This window comes from Ctenopharyngodon idella, chromosome 16, assembly GCF_019924925.1.
Source record: "Ctenopharyngodon idella isolate HZGC_01 chromosome 16, HZGC01, whole genome shotgun sequence".
NCBI classification, from domain to species: Eukaryota; Metazoa; Chordata; class Actinopteri; order Cypriniformes; family Xenocyprididae; genus Ctenopharyngodon; species Ctenopharyngodon idella.
In genome coordinates, this window is record NC_067235.1 from 17,472,138 (window position 1) to 17,496,743 (window position 24,606).

Below are 24,606 nucleotides of genomic sequence, written 5' to 3' on the forward strand. Positions count from 1 at the left end.
GACAAATTATAATTAATAAATATATTTATTTACTCAACTGTCACCATAGCTGAAACTCGCGCGACTCGATTTGCGTCTGTATTTGATGACGTTGCAGGTTGTTCTGGATGAACGTATTTGGTCAAGTACATTTCGATAGATGTGAATGGAGACACCTCAAACTGTGAGTGGAAATGGTCACAGATTAGCAATAAGTGGGTGAAAGTGTAAAATATAGGTAATTAAAGCTACATATTTTTCGGAAGACTTAGCACAAGTCTATCGCAGATTACAGCAGTGTTTCCTTAACCGTTTTTACCGCTCCTCGCGCTCTGCACGCAAAAACAAACACACAGCACTACTCGTGTGGTGTACCGTTTCCGTTTCCGTTTCACAAAAAGATTAATCTTATGAGTCGGTTCTTGTATTGAACTGTTCAAAATGACTCACGAACCAGTCTAACAAATCCTTCACTGAGTGAACTTGCCGAATCCAACAGGGGTGCGTTTCCCAAAAGCATTGTTAACCAACTATGGCTGCAAATTCCGTTGTTTTGGTAATGACGGAACTTGCGACCATAGTTGGCTTTGGGAAACGCACCCCAGATCTTATGACTCTCAGAACTGCGTTCCATGTCAGTGAATCATTACTCTTAAAAAGTCATTAGGCTACTGTGCCACCAAGAATACATCCTCTTTTTATCTGTATATCTCACAATAATGTTTTATTTATTTTAATTGTTATAGGTTTCAGTAAGCCTTAATGCAATTACATAGTGGGTTGACTTTGGTAAAGCGAAGTGTAGTTTAGCGTATGGTAGTTGTGGATATATGGTTGACTGTGGTAGTGTAGTTTATTGAGTATTCAGAGACATACACATATTGATTGAGGGAGACCTTTACAGCAGCGAGACAGACAAACAAATAGTAGAGTGTTTGTGAGGATTGACAAACATGTGTTTGTGCTACATTTGGGAGGTATCACATGGGCCACGGCCGACGCATTACTGATTCTCCACACCATTCATCCAAACTGTGTGAAGGTCATCTGAGGAAATCATGTGACACTCAATATATTGATTTCGCCATCCAGTATTCTTCAGAAGGAGCACTCTGACAATGTATAGCTTAAGATCATTGACGGCTTAAACCTCCGTGGTCTAACTTTTGGTGATGCCTTGCAATTAATTTTAGCAAATATTTTTGCATGCTTCCCTAATTGATTTTCTCGCCTGAATTATTGGCGATGGTATCGCTTACAAGCATGTCTGGAATGTAATGTCAGATTAGTTCAAAATTCATAATTTTAAATCAGAGATGAACAACCTTTAAAGGAAGTTTCTCTGTCTCTTACATCTCGTCTTGTTCAACGAGAGGAAGTAACCGCCTCCTGTTTGTTTCCAAATCCTGTTGTGTGTGTGTGTTTATGAAAATCGAAACCTTGATGTTTCAGCACACCCCTTTTGACACAATGTTCAGAATTTAAAAATTCTGCATTTCTTCCCTGTGCTAGAATAAGAAATTGTGCAATATCACAGGAAATAATAACCATCAAGACAATGCAGGGCCTACACACGCAACAACAACAACCAAAAAAACAAACCGAAGACCTTTTTCATCTAGCTCTGTCAATTTTTATAGCCAGACCAGAGGTTAAGTGAGCTACCAGCTACATCCTGTTCCCAAAAGCTCCAGGAAACCCCAGCAGTACCAGCATGTCAACAAAGCTGCAGCTCATTTTGATGATAATGTCATCATTGTGCACAAGGGGCTGAATGCTAATGAAGCATTATCCACTTTGATAGTGCTGAGGTAGATGTCTTTATCGGTTTCCATTGTCATATTCCACTGTCCATGCGGTCTTTGTCTTTTACTTTAGGCTCATGAACATAAAGACAAAGTCTAGCAAGTAAAAACCATTAAAGGTGGCTAATTAAAAGCGCAATTAAAGAGGTGTTTTCCTTTTAACATAATTGCTAGTCAAATTTCCTTCCTTTGAATCAAGAACCGGCAGCAGTTTCTGTTGAATGTACTTAACAAGATGCACAAGAAACACATGATGATAATCATGCAATGCAGTAGATCACAGTGTTCATATTCACTTCCTGTGATGCAAGAGCACATACTCCTATGACAAAGCATGTGAGAACATAGTGTGGGCAGTTACATTCATGACTAAAGAGCCTGTCACACCAAGGGCGATAACTATAATGATATCTCGAACTATAAACTTTCAATAATTGGTCTAATTCTTTGAAAACAGAAAGTCCACACACCACAGCGATAACGATAATGACACAAAGGAACAATATTGTTAGAATCACTTTCAGAGGAATGTTTTTTTTCTTGCTGATGAATGATAAAAAACACCCGACCTCAAAGAGCTCGAGCATTTTAAGTGGCAGACGAGATAACTGAAACATGTGCTTATAAACAGAACATTAATGTCTGTTGGTGAGCGATGTATTTATACACTTTTGATGTACAGTAGTTACTTAGCATTATAGTTATCTTTACAGTTATTGTTGTTGGTGTGAACATGCATTACGGCCTGTCATAAATGTGAATGCAAACTCTCCTAGCTATATATAAATATATTTAAGGTTAATTTTGTATGTTGTTGCATTCCAAAATGTGTCAACAGCTATTCATAATGTAACGTGTTACCATAAGGGGCACTATGGCAGATTTCAAACTGTCGGTTTGTAAAGAGTCTCACTGAGCAGGGTAGTTCAACTGTCAACATGTTTATAGTTAGCTGCCTGATTGATAATACATTTTTAAAGTTGGCATGAAATGAAAATTATATTTTATTGATCTTATAGTGAATGATTCATCACTTGATGTGTTTCCTTTTTTTTTTTCTTTTTTTTTTGACCTATAAATAGTAATTTTTAATCACAATGTCATAACTTGATCCTCCGGTGAAATGACAGAGTTATCTCTGGTGACATATAGCAGACTTTATTTAGTCTGCTTAAACCCCACCCACAATCAACCGCAAACCTGCATTCAGACCTGCCTTCATTGTTGAGTGTAACACCCACTTCACAAAATAGTTAGTTCACCCAAAAATTAAATTTCTGTCATTAATTACCCTAATATCGTTTCACACCCGTAAGCCCTTTGTTCATCTTTGAAACACAAATTAAGATATTTTTTATGAAATCCGAGAGGTTTCTGATCCCCCCATAGAAAGCAACGTAGTCACCACAAGGTCCAGAAAGGTAGTAAAGAAAGACATCGTTAAAAATAGTCAATGTGTCTACAGTGGTTCAACCTTAATGTTATGAAGCGACGAGAATACTTTTTGTGCGCAAAAACAAAACAAAAGTAACGACTTTATTCAACAATTTCTTCTCTTCCCTGTCATTCTCCTATGCTGTTTACTTTGTAGACACAGTGCAGTGCTTCCAGGTTCTACGTCAGAACGCCGGCTCATTATTGGCCAAGTTGCCGTTCTGACGTAGAACCTGGAAACGCTGCACTGTGTCTACAACGTAAAGAGCGTAGGAGAATGACAGGGAAGAGAAGCTCATCCAAACTATTATTGTTGAATAAAGTCTTTTTTTTTTGCACACAAAATGTATTCTCGTCGCATCATAACATTAAGGTTGAATCACTGTAGTCACGTGACAATGTCTTTACTACCTTTCTGGACCTTGAATGTGGTACTTGCGTTGCTTTCTATGGGGGGATCAGAAACCTCTCGGATTTCATCAAAAATATCTTAATTTGTCTTCAGAAGATAAACGAAGGTCTTACGGGTGTGGAACGACATGAGGGTGAGTACTTAATGACAGAAATTTCATTTTTGGGTGAACTAACCCTTTAACACCTGATAGATAGAAGAACCCACCCTACATTTTTCATTTTTCAATAAGCTGTTACGGATCTGTCGCTACATCCGTTTCATCATGACTTTAAGGTAACTCTATCAATTATGACAAGCTCAGTGAGAAAAAGAGATGTGAAATATATGTATTTTATTGTATAATAAAAGTATTGTGTAAAATATACTTATTTTATACAATACAGAACTGAATTGAATGAACTGAATTTAACATTTGTTTTTAGAGAATATAGCTGCTCCAAAATGTATTCAAACACTTATGCCTTTAAAAATGTCTGTATGTCATTGCATTAGATTCAAAATATCCAACAAATTGGCATCAGGAAAACAAAAGATTTAAACCATTTCTCAAAACTAAATTGTGCTTTCTTTTCCGTTAAACCAGTTGTTTCAGTTAACCAGCTGGTCCCAAGATCATGTTTATTGGATGTATGAAGTAATTTCCTCCTCAAGTTCCCCACAGAGATGTCCTAGCAGAGTAACCACAGATTAGTTCATCACAACATCACACGTCCCAACAACATTTAACATCTAGAAGGTGTCCAAATACCATTTGTCTTAATTTTGAACAAAGTTGTATTTATGTATTTTGAAACGTATTTTTGCACAGAAAGTATGTCATACATACTACTTGGTTTGATATCTTGTTATTTAATGGCATTCATACACAACAAGACCAAAATACTGATTACAATTCTTTTTCTTTTTTTGCAGTATGCCCTTCAGTGTGTCCTGTTGCATTCTCCAGCCTCCTGTCACTCCACAGTACTGGAAGTGAAACCCTGCTGGTGGCACCGGCCATCTCCCCCACAGTTTCCTAGCAAAGGATGACAACAACGGCGTGGGCGAGTAGAATAACAGGATACAAACTTTGCACTTGTGGGCAGTGGACAGGGTTGACTCGACATCCAACGTGAGCTTTGGCTCGCATTCAGCTGAGATTTGGGTAACTTGTGGCACAAACACTTGCATGTTTTTGCAATCACACATACAGTCACGTAAAGGCGGAGGATTTGAGTGTTTTGCTCTATGTGTGATATTTTGTCTGGTGGGGGGATTTGCTATGTGTGGCATTGCAAAACAACACAGGGATTTCTTAATACGTGTATGAGAGTGTGTAGGAGTGTATGCGCTTGTTTTTCATGAGGCTCAAGGTCTTTGATTATTTTGGAGTTTTTTTTTGATAACAACTGCTGTGACATCATCGAAGCAGATAGAACTGCCCAACGTGACATCATTATATCACTTTATATGACAGATATTAATTAAGAAATTATAAACCATAATAATTTAATCTTATGACTGGCACAAAAAAACAAAGCCACATTGTCATTTCAAATAATCCCTTTAAAACAGACCTCTATAAGTTTTGATTCTTTCTTTGACATAAAAAAGTATATTGTGTAGCAAGGTGTCTTTTCTCAGTAAAACACAACAATGGGCTCCTACATTTTCAGTGGCCTTGTTTCCAGAAGTATTTTTCCCATTTCAGAAAAATTATATAATATTAAAAATGCCTTAAACCAAACCAGCCAGCTCTAAAATGAATCCCATGTTTGATTAGAATCAAAAACGTGTTTGGAAATCTGAAGAAAAAAAACTATAAATAGTCTTATCTCAATAAATCAGCATTTTTGTCTTGATTAAAACCCTCAGGGCTCATGGTAGCTCTGTCTTGAAACTTTTATATGTTGTTATTATTATTATCACTTAAAATCAGTTTTTCTCTGGAGAAAAAATGTCATTAAAACCCTTCATTATAGATTATACACCAGTCTCTTCATATTAGATCACAGTTGTCTTGTGCTCAACACCAAAAACACCATCTCAGGTTGAGTTACAGCAAGGGTTGTTTGTTTGCATCAGTGAATGCAACTCATGAGGTGTTGTGTGTCTGTTTGGGTGTGTTTTTGTGTGTTTTGGTCTGCATGCATGTGCATGTACAAGGACTGATTGGTTAGCGGTCAAGTGCTCATGCTCCGCAAACTCTGTTTGTGCGTTGGATTTATTTATAGCAGAAGAACTATGCCCTTGACGTAGCCATAACAAATTAGTTTGCAGACCGTTTTGACTGTGTGTGTATGTGTGTGTGGCATCAGTTGACTAAAAGATCTCATAAACTGGTCAAGTGAAGTCCATGTTACACAATAGAATTATTTAAAATTATTTAAAAATCTGTAAAATTTATAGTGAAAACCTCTGACTTTGAATGACTTCAAAATCATAAAAATTCTGCCATACACTGCAATCATTAGCAAACGATAGCTTTTATCCACTTGGACTTTATTTACCTCTTCACAACTTATCTTTCTCTGACTGTCTCTGGGACGGTTCATGTAAAACTGAAAATTCAGTAATTATTTACTCACCCAAAGTGACCTTTTGTGAAACACACACACAGAAAAGCCCTGTTCATGCTTGTCAATTTAATGACAAAGTATGGTGACTTGCATTACGTTTTTTCTTTTAAAGAGGATGCAAACGTGTCATAAAATAATCCCATGCAGCTTGTGAAGTATATTGTTAAGATTTTATTACTACGTTTTATGTATTAATCAAAAATCTTGACCTCATACATCAAAGTAAGCAGCAGTTTGCGCGCTGGAAACCGGGTTTCCATTAAGACCCCACGCAATCCCATTGGTTCAAATTGCTTTTAATAGGTAATCTCTTTAGCTCCTGTTTACAATTCCTACAAAATCATGTTATGATAAATGCTGTTTCAATGTACATTATAATGACCATTTATGTCTGTATTAGTTAGCTTATGTACTGTGGTAGATTTTCCAAGACGCATCTGACTTAAGTTACCTGTTCCTGGGGCGTCTCCTAATCGACACCCGAGCGTCTCCTATTTGACACTCAACAAATTTCCTGATCTTTCGGAGCGTCTCCAGTCGACACTCAATAGTAATCGGAGTGTCTCCAAATCGACACTCAATAATATCTCGGTCAATGTCTTGACCCTCAAAAACCTAGTGTTCCCCAACCTGACTTGCTGCAGCAATAACCAGAGACTCCAGTTTTTGTCCTTCAAAGCCTTAATCACGGCCGGGAGAGTTCTCATCAATTCCAGAGAATCTCTCTTCGAACAAAGAAATACAGCAGGTTTTATAGGATTTCAGGTACATTTCACAGTCAGTATGGCATGATCTATTACTCATAATCATCAGTCTTAATATGATTGGTTCAGATTTAAGAAAAACATTTCAGTTCCTCTGTTCCGCTTACTGGCGGAGTAAATTTAGATTAGAACAACTGAATCACAAGATCATCAAAAAATATCACCGGGTTTATAGTTCAGATTACTCAATAGGTTAAAACAATTTTTCAAAGACTATTTTTTATCCTTAGAAGGATGCTGTCTAGCCAGCACAGCAGAATTTTTCCACTTGTTACAACACTCAGTCCTAGTGACTATTTCTCTATTTCAAAGTTAGCTTATTAGACCTGTAGAAGAGAAGAAATGTTAGTTCATTATTAATTAGTTCAAAATTTCCATCACAGTACTAGCATAGCATACAGATACCCGATTAGCCTGATAGCTTACTTTATACATGCATTTGCACTTAACCTGCATGTATTCACAATCATCTTTAATGTAATTATGTGTTAAATTAAGTGTTAAATGTCCAAATATTTCAGTTTTAAATAAAACAAAATAATGATGTTCAATTAGCCTACTCACTTAATAGGCTATTATAATTATTATTTATTAATTAACAGTTAATCAAATGAAAGTAATTATGTTCAGTTGGTTTTATTATGCACTAATTTGTTTTCTTACGCATTATATAGCAAGCTATATGGGTATTTTAAATTAATATAATTCGTATACTTCGGATAATCATTAACTGACAGTTTGGGGAGACCTAATTTCAAGGGAGGACCGAATTTGTCATGACACCGGCGCGAACAGGAAAAAAGCACACAATCTCATCTAAACTCATTTTGAGATATCACTTATAATCTATCCTAATAAAACACGAGACAAAACATGCGGCCTACAGCATAAACCTCAAACGAGTATGTGTGTACTTCTCTCAGGTGAATATCTCTGTTCTCCTCGGTTGTCAGACAGTCAGAATGACAATTTTTGCTTGAACGAGTTAGAGAAAAATTGGCCTATATATACCTAACTCAGTTGTTCTTTTCTTTTTGTTGCTATTTTAAAAAAATTAATTTACAACTAATTTAATAATTTGTATCTTGATGTGTGATTCTTTAGCATTTACCGGGTGACCAAGGTATAGGCAGGCGCGATACCCTGCCATATGCAATTGAAGCCCCTGGTTGCACTGCCACCCCTCTGCCAGCTCATCCTGACATCTGTGAGTCAATTAGCTGTCTAAAGAGAAAACATCCCCCTCTCCACCTTGTATACACACATACACACACACACACATCGAGGGCAAGCAACACAGCCGGCCCGCCCCTGAGCGTCTGTGTGTGTGAACGAAGGCCGGTGTGCTCTGGTGGGGGAGGGGTGTATATTGGTGGGGGAGGGTAATGGGGTTGGGTGTCAAGAATGTGGCTCTTGGCTTGTTCTTTTGTATGTTGTGTGTTTTTAATGAAACAGTACAGGGATCTTACACTCTTACAATTTGTGCATGAATAAGTACAAGTAACAAGGTGGCAGGTGCCATTTGAGCCTAAAAGTTACAATATTTTCTTATTTTTATATTATTTTAAATGTTTTTTTATTTTATTTTATTTTTCACAAATCCTAAATATGTACAGTAGTTTCAGCCTTGAAAAGTACACTAATGCAACTTCATAGGGCCTATTTGGTTACTTTGTGTGTCTTGATTGATCAGATTGCTGTCTGTGGTTATTCATATTCCATTTAACTTCCATGAATGCGATTGGATATAAATTTGTTCTACTTTTCCAACCTGCATTCACTTCCATGATGATGCTAATGCTGGGTATGATATTTTCTGTTGATCACTCTCTTAGCTTCCGTTAGTGTTTTAGTTTTGTGGTTTCTCCATCCATGTCTCATCCACAACTGACTCAATGAATGAGTCTCTTAAACTTCCGTATGTTGACATATTTCCATTTGGGGGAGTAAAGTTTACATATGTGGCCTGAACCGAGTTGCAAGTATAAATGCATCTGGGTGTGTCTCAAACCACCTTCTGAGGCATCTAGGATAGGTCTTATCCCAATCAGATAGCTAGACCAAGTGTAAATACTGTGATCATTGCTCAAACACACATACGACCTTCTGCATGCATTCATCTGAAAACACATGTGTATCTTTCTCTCGCAACTCAGCGTGTGGTTTCCAGCTTGTCTCTGATGCGTCCCACATTCTTCGTAGCGTCCCCGATGCCCTCTGCATCCTTAGGCTCTGCTATGGAAATACGCCTCAGTCTCCCTGCTAATTATTAAAGAAGCACCACCTCATTAACTGGGCTAGGGGATAATAAAAGATTCATGCAGCATTCTTAGCGCTGCTACACGCTCAGCTCTTCTCCCTCTCTCTCTCTCTCTCCCACCTCGTCTCGTCTCGTCTCCCGAGGATTCTCACGCAAGATACTTATCTGTTATCCATACAGGTCCCTCTCACTCTCTCAGTTTATTCAGGCTGCCAGCCATCTTTAATCATGGCTGTATGCCAAGTGCCTTCAGATCAGAGATTGGAGGACCGGTTGTGAAATAAAATGATTAACTATTGAGAAAAGCGAAAGTCAAAACGGCATAAAGATATCTTAAACGTCAAATAGTTCATTTTCAATTAAATTGAAGTTTATTTGTATACCGCTTCATAGTTGCAACTTTTTAATTATTACTAACTAGCGTCAAATTAACTATTAAAAGGGTTTCCCAGTAGTGTGATGGTTTTCAATGTTTTGTTTTTTTTTAAACTTTATGCGATTACACAATGGGTAGATATGGCCGTTTTCAAATGTCAACAAACAATGGCTAAAGTAAAATGTCACCATTTGTGCTCCATTGCATCTCATATGCAAATACCCCCTTTTACAGCTCAAAACCCTACTAATGAAATTCCTGTGAAAAATACCCATGGTTTAATAATCCCTGAATGACACAAAAGATTGGAGATCATCAAACATTTAAAGATCACATCCAGCTCCCGTAGATAAGACCATTTCTTGTCATCTATTGAATAAACATGACACTCACAGAGAAATCGTGGCATTACTGAATGCATATGGGAGTTTCCAAGGCAAGGAATCACTGCCTTGTTCCTCATAACACACTATCTAAAGTCGCTCATTTACTTTCTATTTCTTGTAATTGTGGTTCTCTTTTATGACACATTGCAAGTTTCAATTTGTTATTAATATGACATTTCAAATCTATTCCAAAAATGTTTTTTTTTTGCAATTTTTGGTATGACACAAACCCATTCCCTAACAATATTTAATACATATTTGTGAAACAAGTGTTACTTGTAAAGTCCATTAAAGGTGTTTGTTGATGAATAAATGCAAGTAATAATTTCTGAAACTTTATTTTATACCAAATATCCTCCAAGTCAGTATTTGTGTACTCTGCGCCAAGAAAAAAAAAGTTTGCTTTTGCATACAATAAATTGTATTACAGTACTAATACTAATAAAGGATGTTTAATATGCAGTTACATTAATGCTTGGAGAGTGTTTATGGCTTGCTGCAGAGCTTTTGGATATTTTGGAATAAAAACAAACTTATAGTGACAGCACAATGGCATATCATTGATCTCCCGTACTGGCTTTTGCCCTGTATCCACAGAACGAGAACTGATGGATAGCCCTGTCTCCATAACCCATAAATAATCAAGACTTTCAGTACCTAGGCATGAACTACCGTGGAGTAAACAGGGATTTACTAACCGTGAAAAGGAAATCTCAACACCGTTTAACAGTTCACTGTATTTCTGAACAGGTACAGTATAGACCATGTATAGTACAGTGCTAGATAATTAATATAATATTTTGTTAATTTGTGCACTAGTTTGTGATGATTATGATTCTAGTTTCATTTTCAGGGCTGCTTTCAACAGGATGTGGCACTCTCTAAAGGGGGTTTAGAGAAGTCAAAAGCTGCTCTCGCTCCCTGAAACAAGACCCTGCCATGCAAAAGCGAAAGACTCTTCCTCAGAGGCTGTGTATCCACCCACTGTCCTCTCCCATGGCCTTGACTCACCATGTCCAGCAGCCTCCACTTCCCAGTGATGGGGCGTTCTGTACACCAAGAGGAAGCATTGCATGTATTTATAGACATTTCTCGTATGAGAAGTCTGAACAATAACAAACCCCCACCCCCACAGCCACTTCACCACCACAACACAAAATAAGGTAAGGAGGGGTGGCTCGCAAGTGAGTGCTGATAAAATCAAACTTTAGTTTCGCTGTTCGATGATGACAGGAAAATAAAACTGAGAGCACTGCACTCTTGTTACAGTTTACAAGGTGGTTTTGACAGCTAACATAGAATTGGGTGATTTCAGTGTGACAGTAATCAGGGAAAAAACTGGGCTATCATGCAGTTTTGGTGCCTGCATTATCAGCTCAATTTATCTTAGATAAAAAAATAAAATAAAAAAAACCTTGGTTACATATATCAACAACTGTTTATATATCGTTGAAGAACATTAAGAATTAATAGTTGTTCAAACACTTGCCATGAATATGGTGCACTCTGCTGCTTTGCAACTTTTTAAAGCATTATAGACACAAATTCATTTTTTATTTATTTATTTTTTGAAGAAGTGTTAGATTATTATCTAACATAAAATTAGCCTATCATGAAAAAAAAGGTAGTTTTAAACATCAAATATCTGTATCCTCCCTCATTTTGTCCTGTCACACTTCAAAGGTCTTGGCCATTTCGACTGTACAGTCAAACCAAAAATTATTCAGACATCTTTGATATTTTTGATATATTTTTACTAGTGGGTGCAGGACACTATAGTTAATTTATGTAAAGTAAACTGATAAAAAAATAAAGTAAACTGTGACATATTATACACAAAAATTCTAAAAAAAAAAATTGTAAAATTGATTAAAAAATTCTGAACCAAAAATTATTCAGACACTTTGACCTGACCATGTTTTGCTTAAGTGTTATCTGACATAATTAAGATTAATTTTTTCTGACACAGTTTAACTCTGAGATTTTGTCATACCATTTTTTAAACTATAGTGAATAAACTGTATTAATGAATGAAATGTTCAAGATGTCTGAATACAGTGGGTACGGAAAGTATTCAGACCCCCTTAAATTTTTCACTCTTTGTTATATTGCAGCCATTTGCTAAAATCATTTAAGTTTATTTTTTTTCCTCATTAATGTACACACAGCACCCCATATTGAGAAAAAAACACAGAATTGTTGACATTTTTGCAGATTTATTAAAAAAGAAAAACTGAAATATCACATGGTCCTAAGTATTCAGACCCTTTGCTGTGACACTCATATATTTAACTCAGGTGCTGTCCATTTCTTCTGATCATCCTTGAGATGGTTCTACACCATCTACACCTTCATTCTAGCTGTGTTTGATTATACTGATTGGACTTGATTAGGAAAGCCACACACCTGTCTATATAAGACCTTACAGCTCACAGTGCATGTCAGAGCAAATGAGAATCATGAGGTCAAAGGAACTGCCTGAAGAGCTCAGAGACAGAATTGTGGCAAGGCACAGATCTGGCCAAGGTTACAAAAAAATTTCTGCTGCACTTAAGGTTCCTAAGAGCACAGTGGCCTCCATAATCCTTAAATGGAAGACGTCTGGGACAACCAGAACCCTTCCTAAAGCTGGCCGTCTGGCCAAACTGAGCTATCGGGGGAGAAGAGCCTTGGTGAGAGAGGTAAAGAAGAACCCAAAGATCACTGTGGCTGAGCTCCAGAGATGCAGTCGGGAGATGGGAGAAAGTTGTAGAAAGTCAACCATCACTGCAGCCCTCCACCAGTCGGGGCTTTATGGCAGAGTGGCCCGACGGAAGCCTCTCCTCAGTGCAAGACACATGAAAGCCCGCATGGAGTTTGCTAAAGATGGTGAGAAATAAGATTCTCTGGTCTGATGAGACCAAGATAGAACTTTTTGGCCTTAATTCTAAGCGGTATGTGTGGAGAAAACCAGGCACTGCTCATCACCTGTCCAATACAGTCCCAACAGTGAAGCATGGTGGTGGCAGCATCATGCTGTGGGGGTGTTTTTCAGCTGCAGGGACAGGACGACTGGTTGCAATCGAGGGAAAGATGAATGCGGCCAAGTACAGGGATATCCTGGACGAAAACCTTCTCCAGAGTGCTCAGGACCTCAGACTGTGCCGAAGGTTTACCTTCCAACAAGACAATGACCCTAAGCACACAGCTAAAATAACGAAGGAGTGGCTTCACAACAACTCCGTGACTGTTCTTGAATGGCCCAGCCAGAGCCCTGACTTAAACCCAATTGAGCATCTCTGGAGAGACCTAAAAATGGCTGTCCACCAACGTTTACCATCCAACCTGACAGAACTGGAGAGGATCTGCAAGGAGGAATGGCAGAGGATCCCCAAATCCAGGTGTGAAAAACTTGTTGCATCTTTCCCAAAAAGACTCATGGCTGTATTAGATCAAAAGGGCTGCTTCTACTAAATACTGAGCAAAGAGTCTGAATACTTAGGACCATGTGATATTTCAGTTTTTCTTTTTTAATAAATCTGCAAAAATGTCAACAATTCTGTGTTTTTCTCTCAATATGGGGTGCTGTGTGTACATTAATGAGGAAAAAAAATGAACTTAAATGATTTTAGCAAATGGCTGCAATATAACAAAGAGTGAAAAATTTAAGGGGGTCTGAATACTTTCCATACCCACTGTATATTTTGGTTTGACTGTATGTAATTTATGCATAATCATTTGAATTGATCATTTATATTTTAAAATTAATTTTTAATTAAATTTAAATTTATTTTCATCAACTCAACCAAAATATATTATTAAATATATATTACACACAATAAATATATACTTATTTGAGGAACTTATTTTTCCCAAACAAAAAAACAACAACAAAAAAACATTCCATACATGCATTTTATTTATTCATTGATTAATTTATATATTCATGAATGTAATTGTCCGTTTAATTTTTGTCACTGTTTATATATATATACAAGATTAGGCAAAAAAAACACAAAAAAAACATGTTGTTTAATAGTTTTAAGGACCATCTGGTTGTTGTACATTCATGGTCGTGGGCACCCACAGTGCTTTCTGTCTAATCCCGCTCCACTGTATACAGTGGGTGTCATAGACACTGAGTCACACACCTTTAGAACAACAACAATATGAGACGTGTATTCTTACAGGTCTCACAGCTGCGCCAGTCAGCTGTGCAGTGAGAGAGCGAGATCATGCAAAAATGGTGCACACATCACAACTGAAACAGATTGTTTTGCGTGAACAAAACTGGGTCTGCAGGTGCTGAAACCACCATGCACCCATGTCTGCATGTAGCAAAATGTCAAATAGGCTATCTAACATCACTGTTGAAGCAGTCAACAAAATAGAACATCTTTTCCTTAATTATCTGTGAATGCTCCAACAGGCAGCTTGGTGATTATGGGACAACCACTAAGATTTAGAAGGAAACGCCTGTGATGGTTCTAGAGCACTGAGATGAACTCTTTCAATGGCCTGTGTCTTGAGTGGGTGGCAACACTCTTTATTTTGTTAAGTGTATGTGTTAAGTCTTGGTGCTTCAGGAGAAGTTGATCTGTAGAATTAGACAAAGCATTATGGATATGCAGGGTCTTGGGGGAAGGGTTGGATGTGTGGGGGTAGGGAGAAGATTCTCTGAAGCCCAGCAGGTGTGTTTCTGTTTTGGTGAAACAGTAGAAGGTCCTGCTCCTGCTGTCATACAGTGCAGTCTTGGGAAAATCTGAACTATGCCCTATAATTGTGACGTTGGATGTTATGAGGCCAGTCACGAGATAAAGGTTTTGTTATATTACAGCCGTCATACCTTATGATGAGTCTTGTCTGTGTAAGACCCACGTAATAAAAATGTCATTACGTATGTAATATTCTGACTGATTTAACTGTTTTTAAATAAATTATCAAACATTCCATGAAAGTCAACAACAAATCGCACAGCTAAATCATATTCAATCTGTTGCAACTCATAATTGCGTCATGTATTTATTGGGAGTGCACTTGTAAGGCAGCCAGCACCCAAACCCTGACCTGATGTGACCCTGTTGACACATATTACTTATAATTTGTAATAGCTTCATGCCTGAATACTGATGAAAACGAGTTCCCAGCCCTTACTAAGAAATCTATTGAAAACACAGTGGCGAAAACAACAGCTTTGCACCAATATCCAGCTGCTCAAATCTTGTGTGAGAGAGCAAGGGGTCATTTTGGAGCTAAATAAACATGGTAGATAGTGAAGTGTTTCTGTAAGTGGGTTGGAGGGGGTTGGGGTGGCTGTGAGTCTTATCTTCTCATAGCAAAGCAGGGCAAAGTGTCTGAGTGACTGAGAAACTCTTGCATATGCAGCAGCATGGTGTAACATCTATTATTCACTCTTTTTACTTCCTCAATGGGATGTACACTACCATTCAAACATTTGGGGTAAAAACAGTAATATTGTGAAATATTAATGTGTTTTCCATTTTATTATATTTTAAAATGTCAGTTATTCCTGTGATGGCTACACTGAATTTTCAGCAGCCATTACTCCAGTGTTCAGTGTCACATGATCCTTCAGAAATCATACTAATATCCTGATTTGGTGCTCAAGAAACATGTCTTATTGTTATCAATGTTGAAAAAAAGTTGTGCTGCTTAATATTTTTGTGGAAATCGTGAGAAAATTTTTCAGGAATCATTGTCTTTGCTGAATATTTTAATAAAAAAAAAAATCTTACTGACTCCAAACTTTTGAACGGAAGTGTGTTTCCAAATTAAACAAGCTATTTAATCCTGTAGGACAGGATTTCAGGAATTAACTGGATGGTGAAAAGTGGGTGTCGCAGAATGAAGCTAGATCGAGCTAAAACAGTGCCTAGATATTTGGCTGTTGGTTAGCAATATTGGTTATCCAAGTGACATCAGCGTAAGTTAATATATATTGAAGTTAATATATATTGATTCAAAATTATGAAGACCAATCTTATTTATTTGGAATAATGTGGACTGATGCGTCATTCAGAATAAGCTCAAGAATGTGAATTTAGCATTGAGCTTAGCATCTCCACAACAAAGAGTAATTCTTAGGTGAACATGTAAATGGTAGTGAAACTAGTCTGATAAAGCTGTCAATTTTACATATACAGTCTACAGTCTCAATATAAACTGTATTTAGCCTCTCTTGAGTCCTCTAGCAGGCGGCTCTTGGTGGCAGTTGGCTGGCCCCTCCTCCAGCTTCTTGCCTCTTTGCTAATCAGGTGTGGGGGAGGACGAGCCCGCGGCTGGCCAGATACACACACTATAGTGTACGAACAAGCCAGCAAACTAGGTGTCTAAGCTAGGCGCTAAACCACTAACTGTAGGGCAAGTTTTCAGGGCTGTGGTGGTGCTGCTGATATCCACGGACATGTTTAGGCTTAATCATATGTTTGAATTGTTTGTGCGTCAATGGACATTAATCCTCCATGTCTACATCTACACTCTTGCAGAGCTGTGGCATTGTAGGTAAATAAGCAGCTCCCACGGCTGAGTTCTCAATGGACTGTGCATCTGCCCCGAGGGGCAGATGAGGTCTAATGCACAGGTAATTGTGAATATGTGGTGTGATTATTCTCAGTAAAATATTGATTCTAACCACAGCTGCTTTATTCTGTTGGTGAATCAGAACACCTGACTCTAGATAAATGATTATTAAAAACAGAGATCTTACACTTTGTAAGTACAAACAGCTTAGTGAAAGTCTTTGTATTGTATTCTTTATTTGGATCCCCATTAGCAAAGTTGCCACTAAACTGACTGGGGTGCAACTCAAAATATAAAAGAGACAACAAAAATAAAGTCTTAAAAGTTTAGAGAAGATAACGTCATGTGGTGTGACATGCTGTTTTCGTGATTTTATTACTTAAGGGTACATTTACACAACAACAATGTATTAAAACAGAAAAGTTTTTCCTTTGCATTTTTTGCATACAGAGGACAACGTTGTCAAAATGATCCCCATTCACGTGGATCCACGAAAATGACAAAAAAAATCTGTATTATGCATGCCAGACCAGTAGTTGGCTGTCAATTTTAAAGAAACACTACATGCCTATAGAGTACCTCAGGGATGATGTGTTTTTGTAGGCAAAACCCAGAAGCAAGTTAGCATTTTAGGACTTCCGGTTCCATCGCCCCGAAGTCAATGGGTTTTTTGAATGGGTTTTTGCTAAGTTGCCTGAGATAATGTCTGTGGTTAACAAAGCCTCTAAATATTTTCATGTTTTGATCTATAACATAAAATACACCAGTTATAACCCGCTTGTGATTTTTTAAAAACCTTTATTGTGTCTTAAAAACGGCGGTTGCTAACAAATTGCTAAAAGGGACTACTTCCTTTGGCGGGGACTTCATCACGACAAACAGGACATTTGGACAGCATTTCTCATGAAAAAAGTGATTAAGTATTCATACACAGCGCAGATCATAATCAGCGAACATGTTTTTAAATAAAGTTGTTTTCTAAATAAAGTTTGTGGAAGCTTGGTGGTGGTGGTGGTGGCGTTGATCATGGTGACCATGGTGTGCTGTAGTCTGTTTATAGCCTACTGACTTTTTATATCTAATGACTTTATTTAGGCTTCAAAATATGTAAATATTGTGTTAACTTGTAAAGATTATCTTGATAGACAAAACGTGTAAGTGTCATAACCCTTTGTTAAACAGAGCTTATTTTTTGCGATTTTCCAAAAGTCTATGGGAAAAATGCATAGGCTTTCGATCGAGGGAACCCGTGCGCCGCTAACTTCCGAGTTGGCCTACAAAAACACGTCATCCCTGAGGTACTCTATAGACTGAACACGTAATATGCATGTGCATATGTGATGTTACTGTTTTCAAAAATTCGGGGTTTTGTAGTTTACATGTAGAAGATAACAGTATCATTTTAAAAAACTTGCACTTTGAAACCCATTTCAAAAGTTCACTTTTTCAGTCCCCCAAAATGCCGTTGTCGTGTAAATGAATGGCCAAAACGCATAAAACATTTCATCGTTTTCAGTTGAAAATGGTGTCATGTAAACGGCCTCTTAAAGACTCCTATCAATTAATGAAATATTTGTAATATTTGTCTCTTAACATTTGTCCAGTGTGTGGGGAAAGTAATGCATTACAATATATTGTTACTCCCTAAAAAAGTAACTAATTGCATTACTTAGTTACTTATTATGGAAAGTAATGCATTACGTTATTTTTTGCATTACTTTTTCCCTCCTGGGCTGGACTTGGTTGTTTGTTTGTTTGTTTTTAATAACAAAATAACAAAAGTTCTATTTTTAGAAAATGTAAAGGCCCTTTCACACCAAAAATGAAATGACTGGAGAAGTTCAACACTCTTACTTCAGCAATAAAAACACAAATGTGATGTTTAACTAAATTTTTGCTTAATAGTATGGTTGAATTAATAATAATAATAATAATTTGTTAAATTTATATAGCGCTTTTCTGGGTACTCAAAGAGTTTTACATATGGAAGGGGGAATCTCCTCAACCACCACCAATGTGCAGCCATATTGCGCCAGAAGAACGCCCACCACACACCAGCTTATTGGTGGAGAGGCGACAGAGTGATGAAGCCAATCAGTATATGGGGATGATTGGGAGGCCATGATGGTTACACCCCGACTCTTTTTGAAAGACATCCTGGGATTTTTAACGACCACAGAGAGTCAGAATTGGTTTATCAAAGGTCAACAGCAAAGACATTGGTTATTAAAGTTAGATTAAATACATCAATTATGAATTATCCAACATTTTAATTATTGCAAGTTTGGCTAATAGTTTCCATTTCACTGTTTTTATTCATTTTGAGGAATACTGAATCTGTTTTTGTGCAAGTGAGATGAGCAAAATGCATGCTCACACTTAGTCTATAACTACAATGTTCACACAGTGCACACAACACCTCTGCACCTCATTCCCAATTTTTCTCAACATGGGGACAGGAGAGCTGGCAGTCAATAAATGGGAAAACTTGTGTTACTTATTTGAAAAAGTAACAGATATTTTTTTGTTGTAAATTTAAAAGTATTGTGTTACTATACTAGTTAATTGAAAAAAAGTCATCTGATTACGGTTATTTGTAATGAGGTACCCACAACACTGCATTTGTATCGCACTGCAGGACCATATAAAATGAACTAGTGAACGAAAAGCATGGTGGGAAACAACACACTTGGTGACTAGCACATAGAATACACACTTTTCTTTATACATTCATTAAAATTTTAACCTTATATATATTTTTTATTATATTTAAAAAGCTCATGGACATGTCAGCTACCTTAAAAATGAATGGAATTTCCAGATGAAATAAGTAATTCAAATACCAAACACCAAAACAAACATTACAAAACTACAACAATGAAAGAAACAATATATAGAGCAAATATTATGAACAAGTCTCTATTTAGTAACTGCTTGAAAAAGTATGTATTTTATGCTTCAGGCAGCAGAAGCTCAATACAGAACAGTTTTCTTTAAGGAGTTTGGTAATGCCGGATGATCCACAATCACATGACTAGTACTGTAATCATGAGCAAGCCCAATATACTATAAACACAATTTTCAACTCATGACCTTTCATATCCAGATAAACAATGACATGGAAGAAACAAAAAGAACTAGCTGGTCTTGCTGAAGATGATCTTGTTGCTCAGTTCTGTACAAGCTGAACATTTTAGTTGGGCTAGATTGGACTGCTTAGTTGAAAAAAAAAAATCAGTTTATGCTTATCATGATTACTTAACTTTGGACCTATAATGTGGAACTGATGTGACTTCTGTCACATACCTCCTAACACCACAAAATTTGTCTTTAACACTTTAGAATTGCAGCAAGCTGTTGAAGGTGCTAACAGATTATCATACAAATTACACCCATGATCTTGGCAATAACATGAAAACAAAGACACTGGAATTGAGATGTTAATTTGTCAAAAGATAATGCACTTTAGAGGTGTGAGGTTCTGCTCTGACCAGTGTTGACCTCTGGGTAAACAGAAAGCTATTGTGACCAAACAGAGGATGTTGATTCCCTGTTCTCCCAAACAGACAAGCCCAGTGTTGTTGTGTTTGGAGCAATTGACCAGGGCCTAGTTTGGGTCTTGCTACATTACAGCATCTTCATTAAGATCACCAGAACCAAACCGGTAGGAAGCTGTCCCACCATTTACCTTGTGATCTGCAACTTCCAATAAATTGCACATGCGGCCCAGGCTTGCATGCTCACCACCAGCACTTCAGCCGGTGGCCCAGAATAGCACCAGCATTCCTTTCTCCTCCCCTCTCTCTCACCCAGCAAAGACACAGCACAGCAGAGCGCTGGGTCACATGGACTGCCACAGAGCCTCCAGATCACACACACTCACACTAATGTATAAGCACTCACACCGACCAAAACAAAAACAGCTCTGGAGACCAACATGTAAGCACATATACAGATAAACAATAAGATTATTAGTCCAAAACAGTTTTGTCCTCAGCCAGATATGTTTATCTAGATTCTGATGTAAGAAGCTTTATTTGCATTGCAACATTATGGACATAATATACATAAAATACACACACATATAAAACATATATATATATATGTGTGTGTGTGTGTGTGTATTTTATGTATATTATGTCCATAATGTTGCAATGCAAATAAAGCTTCAAGATTGTACATATAAACACTATCTATCTATCTATCTATCTAGCTTTACTTAACATCACACAGCTCAACTTCTTCGAAAGGGATTTCCTCTTCACTTTAAATCAGAAACAGAAAAACAACTCAAAACTGTGGACAAAAATTGGCCAGTGTTTGACAGAAACCGCTAGGGGTTTCTATGCACACTGATATTAAGCAGCAGGGCCAATGGCAACAAAGGATAGAGAGTGAACGATAGCTCCACCTCTCCGTTTTTCTCATGTATATAAGCCGTGGAGTTGACCCAGAAAACACACACTCGTTTGAAGGTAGTGAGCAGCTTTCTTTTGTGTGTCGGTCCGCTGGAGTATGAAGCTTCACCTTGTGGAATATAAAGTATAGTTCTTCAGAGGCTTTTGAACAGATAAAGCTCAATTGTCCTGCCGCGGCGGAGTCACTGATCATAGGACACGAGGTAAGAGATTCAAAACGCTTGAGAAACTCACGGACTGTGTCTCAAAACACAGTGTGCTGCCTATCTAGACAGCATTTTAGTCGCTGAAAGCGCGTGCAGCATTTTTGCGCTTTTGCACGCGTCCGTGCTGCCCAAAATGCTGTCTTGGTAGGCAGCTCACTAGATTGAGACACCGCCAGTTCTTTAGAGCTCAGGGTGGCAGATCCATTGTTTGCTTGACTGCACGGTGACTTTCTTTGGATTTATGCTTTGTATTCTTTAATTTTCTGTGTGTAAAGTACAGTATTGTAATATAAATGGGCGTTTATCTTTTTCTTCTACTAAAATAATGGTTTAGCCTAATTCAAATGCATTTTCAGTTACCCTCATTGTTTATATCCAGTGTTTAAACGTACTTGGCATGTATTTAGATGGAAATTAGATAAGGCTATGTGTGAACGGTTTAGAACGGAGATGAATACCCCACTCAATTTTAAAAGTGGTGTTTGGATGTGCACCATTGGGTCTTAAGAGGTTGTAGTGTGTTGAGTGGGTAGTCAGGTGGGTTGGAGGGTGAAAAAATAGTCAAACACCTCTCCTACCTGTCTATAGAAGGAAACTAGTTTAGTCATTGCTGAGTGTTGACAAACTGTTAGAATTTTGTGGCTAATTAAACTGCACATTTTTACAATTTGGCTGAGAGTAAAAGGACTTCCTTCTGTTGTCACTACTTCAATTCTAAGTGTAATCTCATCTGTTTTTTAATGAAGGGAGATTCTATGGCAGAGCACATGATGATGCCCATGAACCACAGCCAGGGAAATGGGGGTCTGCATGGCTACCGGATGGGCATGAACGGAGGCCTGCAGGCGGGCCCTCAGCAGCACGCGCCCCAGCCCGGCCTGAGAGCCATGCCCAACGGACAGATGATGCACTATGGAGCGGGGCCTCAAGGAAACCTGGAGGCTGCCATGCGCCAGCGGGCCAATATGGTGGGGCCTATGAATGGACAGATGGGTCACCACCAAATGCAGTCGAACATGATGTTCAACAACCAGGGCCAGCAGCAGCAACATCACGTTCAGCAGCATCAGCAGCAGCAGCAGCATCAACAGCAGCATCAACAGCACCACCACATGCACCAAGCGCAGCAGCAACAGCCTCCACCACAGCAACAACAACAGTACATGAGCGGGGGTCTTACTTCACAACAGCTCATGGCCAGCATGCACCTTCAGAAACTCAACACCCAGTACCATGGACACCCGCTGGGACACATGAACGGCAACCACATGGGGAACGGGGCACAATTCCGCATGGGTCAGGCCCAGCTAAGCAACATGCAGCATATGGCCGGCCCGGCTCTCAGTCTCAACGGCATGGACGCAGATTTGATCGACGAAGAGGTTTTGACATCGCTGGTTATGGAGCTAGGATTGGACAGGGTGCAGGAACTCCCTGAACTCTTCCTGGGACAGAACGAGTTTGACTTTATCTCAGACTTTGTGAGCAAACAGCAGCCAAGCACCGTTAGCTGCTGAGACCGGACCGTATGGACGCTTGAAGGCGAGCAAAAGTTGTTCTCTTCATGATTTATTTTTGTGACTGCCATCACCAAGACAAGAGGCTATCAGATGCCTCTTTGTCCACAGAAACGGGTGGTAAAGCTCCTGTCAGGACTACAGTTCTGTTTCTGGCTGGAACGCTGGGCAGCGTTCCATGGATGAATGAATGTAACAACACTTCAGAACTGTGAACTTGGTGCAATGTAAAGACACTCAAACCTTATTTGTCTTCAATGCAGTTTTACATTTAAAAATGTATTTATTTATTGCTTATCAGATGTATTAACATAGAACAAAAACAGCCATGACATTAAGAGCCTGTGGTTTATGGAAACTCCCAGAATGGGATTGCTGAATTGTTGTTTTTTGATAATTTAGACCCCAAACTTTGTTCATCCGACTCAAACTGTAAGGCTAATGTTTTGTTGGAAGGTAAAGTCTCAGTAAACCCAAACCACGGCTTGTTTACAATAGTGGTTAATGCCTGTCTTGATACAGTGGTCTGTCTAAGCTTTAGAATTGCCTTAAATCAAGTTGCTTTTATTTATTTGTCTCCCCTACCCCTAACAGTCCAGGAGGGCTCAAACCTATGTGTGACTTGTAATAAAGATGGCCATGTTTTAACTATGGCCTAATTTTTCATCAATCTCATCTTATTTGTGGAAATGAAAAGGGGTGAGTGAAAGATTCTGAAGAAGGTCAAAAGCAAGCAGAAAAGCTACAGAATATAAATCTTGGATTAGCTTCATCTGGTTTAACATGTCAAGATTTATTTTAATATTCCTGGGACAAAGTGTTTCCTTCATTAGTTATGCACCAATATCATTAAAGGGATGGTGCACTCATATGGAGTGGGGGGTTTCCTTCTCCATACATTGCAAGTCAATAGGGTCCGATGTTGTTTTGGACACCATTGAATTTCATTGTATGGACAAAATATCCTTCAAAATATCATCTTTTGCTGTTCAGAAAGTTGTAAAGGTTTAGAAAAGCATGAAGCTGAGAAATCTGATATGTGCAAAAGTGTTAGAAACAATGGCTATGCCTCTTGTTAAAAGCTGTTGTCTAGATTAGCGACCGTTGTAAGAATCGGTGCACCACAGCTTCCACTGACTAACTTTGTTGTTTTAAACCAAAAAAAAAAAACTAGTTTCATGCTTAGTACAAAGTGGTTGAACTGTGCTCCAATTTGTGTGTTTATTAGGTTTCATTTACCAGTCTGTTTGTAAAGCAAGAACTTCTTACCTACTTTTCAGATGTAATAAAGGTGAGTATGGGGGAGTGAGTGGAAACTGTCCGGGTTAATCTGTGCTTACCTTGACATTACAAGGCTTTGTGTGAACCCTGGGCCTGTGTTTTTGTCCTGGGAATGGAGGACAAAATGTTGTCCATTTACGGACATGCTGTGGTGAGGGGGTTCGGGCGGGGGGAAGGGTGAAGATTGCAGTGACAAGCCGTTAACGCTCCACTGTCACTTCCTGTTCCTCCTTGACGGAGGAAGGGCTTGAAGAAAGTCAATTGAGGTTACTTGGTAGTAGCACTTGTGTTGGGTTCCTTTTTGATTGCTGTGGTATCAAAATAAGCCTTAATAATACAATCTATGAATGCCTGTGGATGGTAAAGTGCCAGGAATTAACTAACAGACACCATTGGAGTGCTTCAAGTGTTGGCTCCACCCTGTTTATTTTCAAAAACTATACTGTTTGTTAGTCTCTGACTTTGGTCTTTCCTGTAGTAGATGATCTTGATGTGAATCAATTGTACCTAGTCCTGGACCAGTAAGCAGCAAAATTAAGTCCCTAATGTCGTTCTTGTGGATTAACCTGTAGTGTGTTCAGTATGTGTCGATATTCGGTTATACGATATATCACGATAATGAATATGCACGATATTGTTATCGTGGGCACTTCAAAATACCGTAAATAATAATTTATTACCAATTATT

General features: G+C 38.2%; 1 protein-coding gene and 2 long non-coding RNA genes across 4 annotated transcripts; 2 read left to right on the plus strand and 1 right to left on the minus strand.

Moving 5' to 3' along the window:
* Positions 1-3,947: 3,947 nt before the first annotated feature.
* LOC127497162 (uncharacterized) lies at positions 3,948-4,692 on the minus strand. The gene is made up of 2 exons (XR_007925469.1): positions 4,524-4,692; positions 3,948-4,301 (listed from the first exon to the last, which is right to left on the minus strand). It is a non-coding gene; the product is annotated as an uncharacterized LOC127497162 (long non-coding RNA).
* LOC127497161 (uncharacterized) lies at positions 4,249-12,054 on the plus strand. 2 transcript variants are annotated; one of them, XR_007925467.1, is made up of 4 exons: positions 4,249-4,369; positions 4,546-4,777; positions 10,575-10,727; positions 10,831-12,044. It is a non-coding gene; the product is annotated as an uncharacterized LOC127497161 (long non-coding RNA). The 2 variants fall into 2 exon arrangements; XR_007925468.1 differs by having other exon boundaries at positions 4,298-4,444; positions 10,831-12,054.
* Positions 12,055-20,916: 8,862 nt separating this feature from the next.
* Positions 20,917-23,303, plus strand: cited4b (Cbp/p300-interacting transactivator, with Glu/Asp-rich carboxy-terminal domain, 4b). The gene is made up of 2 exons (XM_051865449.1): positions 20,917-21,117; positions 21,867-23,303. The coding sequence occupies exon 2, from the start codon at positions 21,876-21,878 to the stop codon at positions 22,635-22,637; it is 762 nt and encodes a 253-aa protein (XP_051721409.1). The 5' UTR covers positions 20,917-21,117; positions 21,867-21,875; the 3' UTR covers positions 22,638-23,303.
* Positions 23,304-24,606: the final 1,303 nt, after the last annotated feature.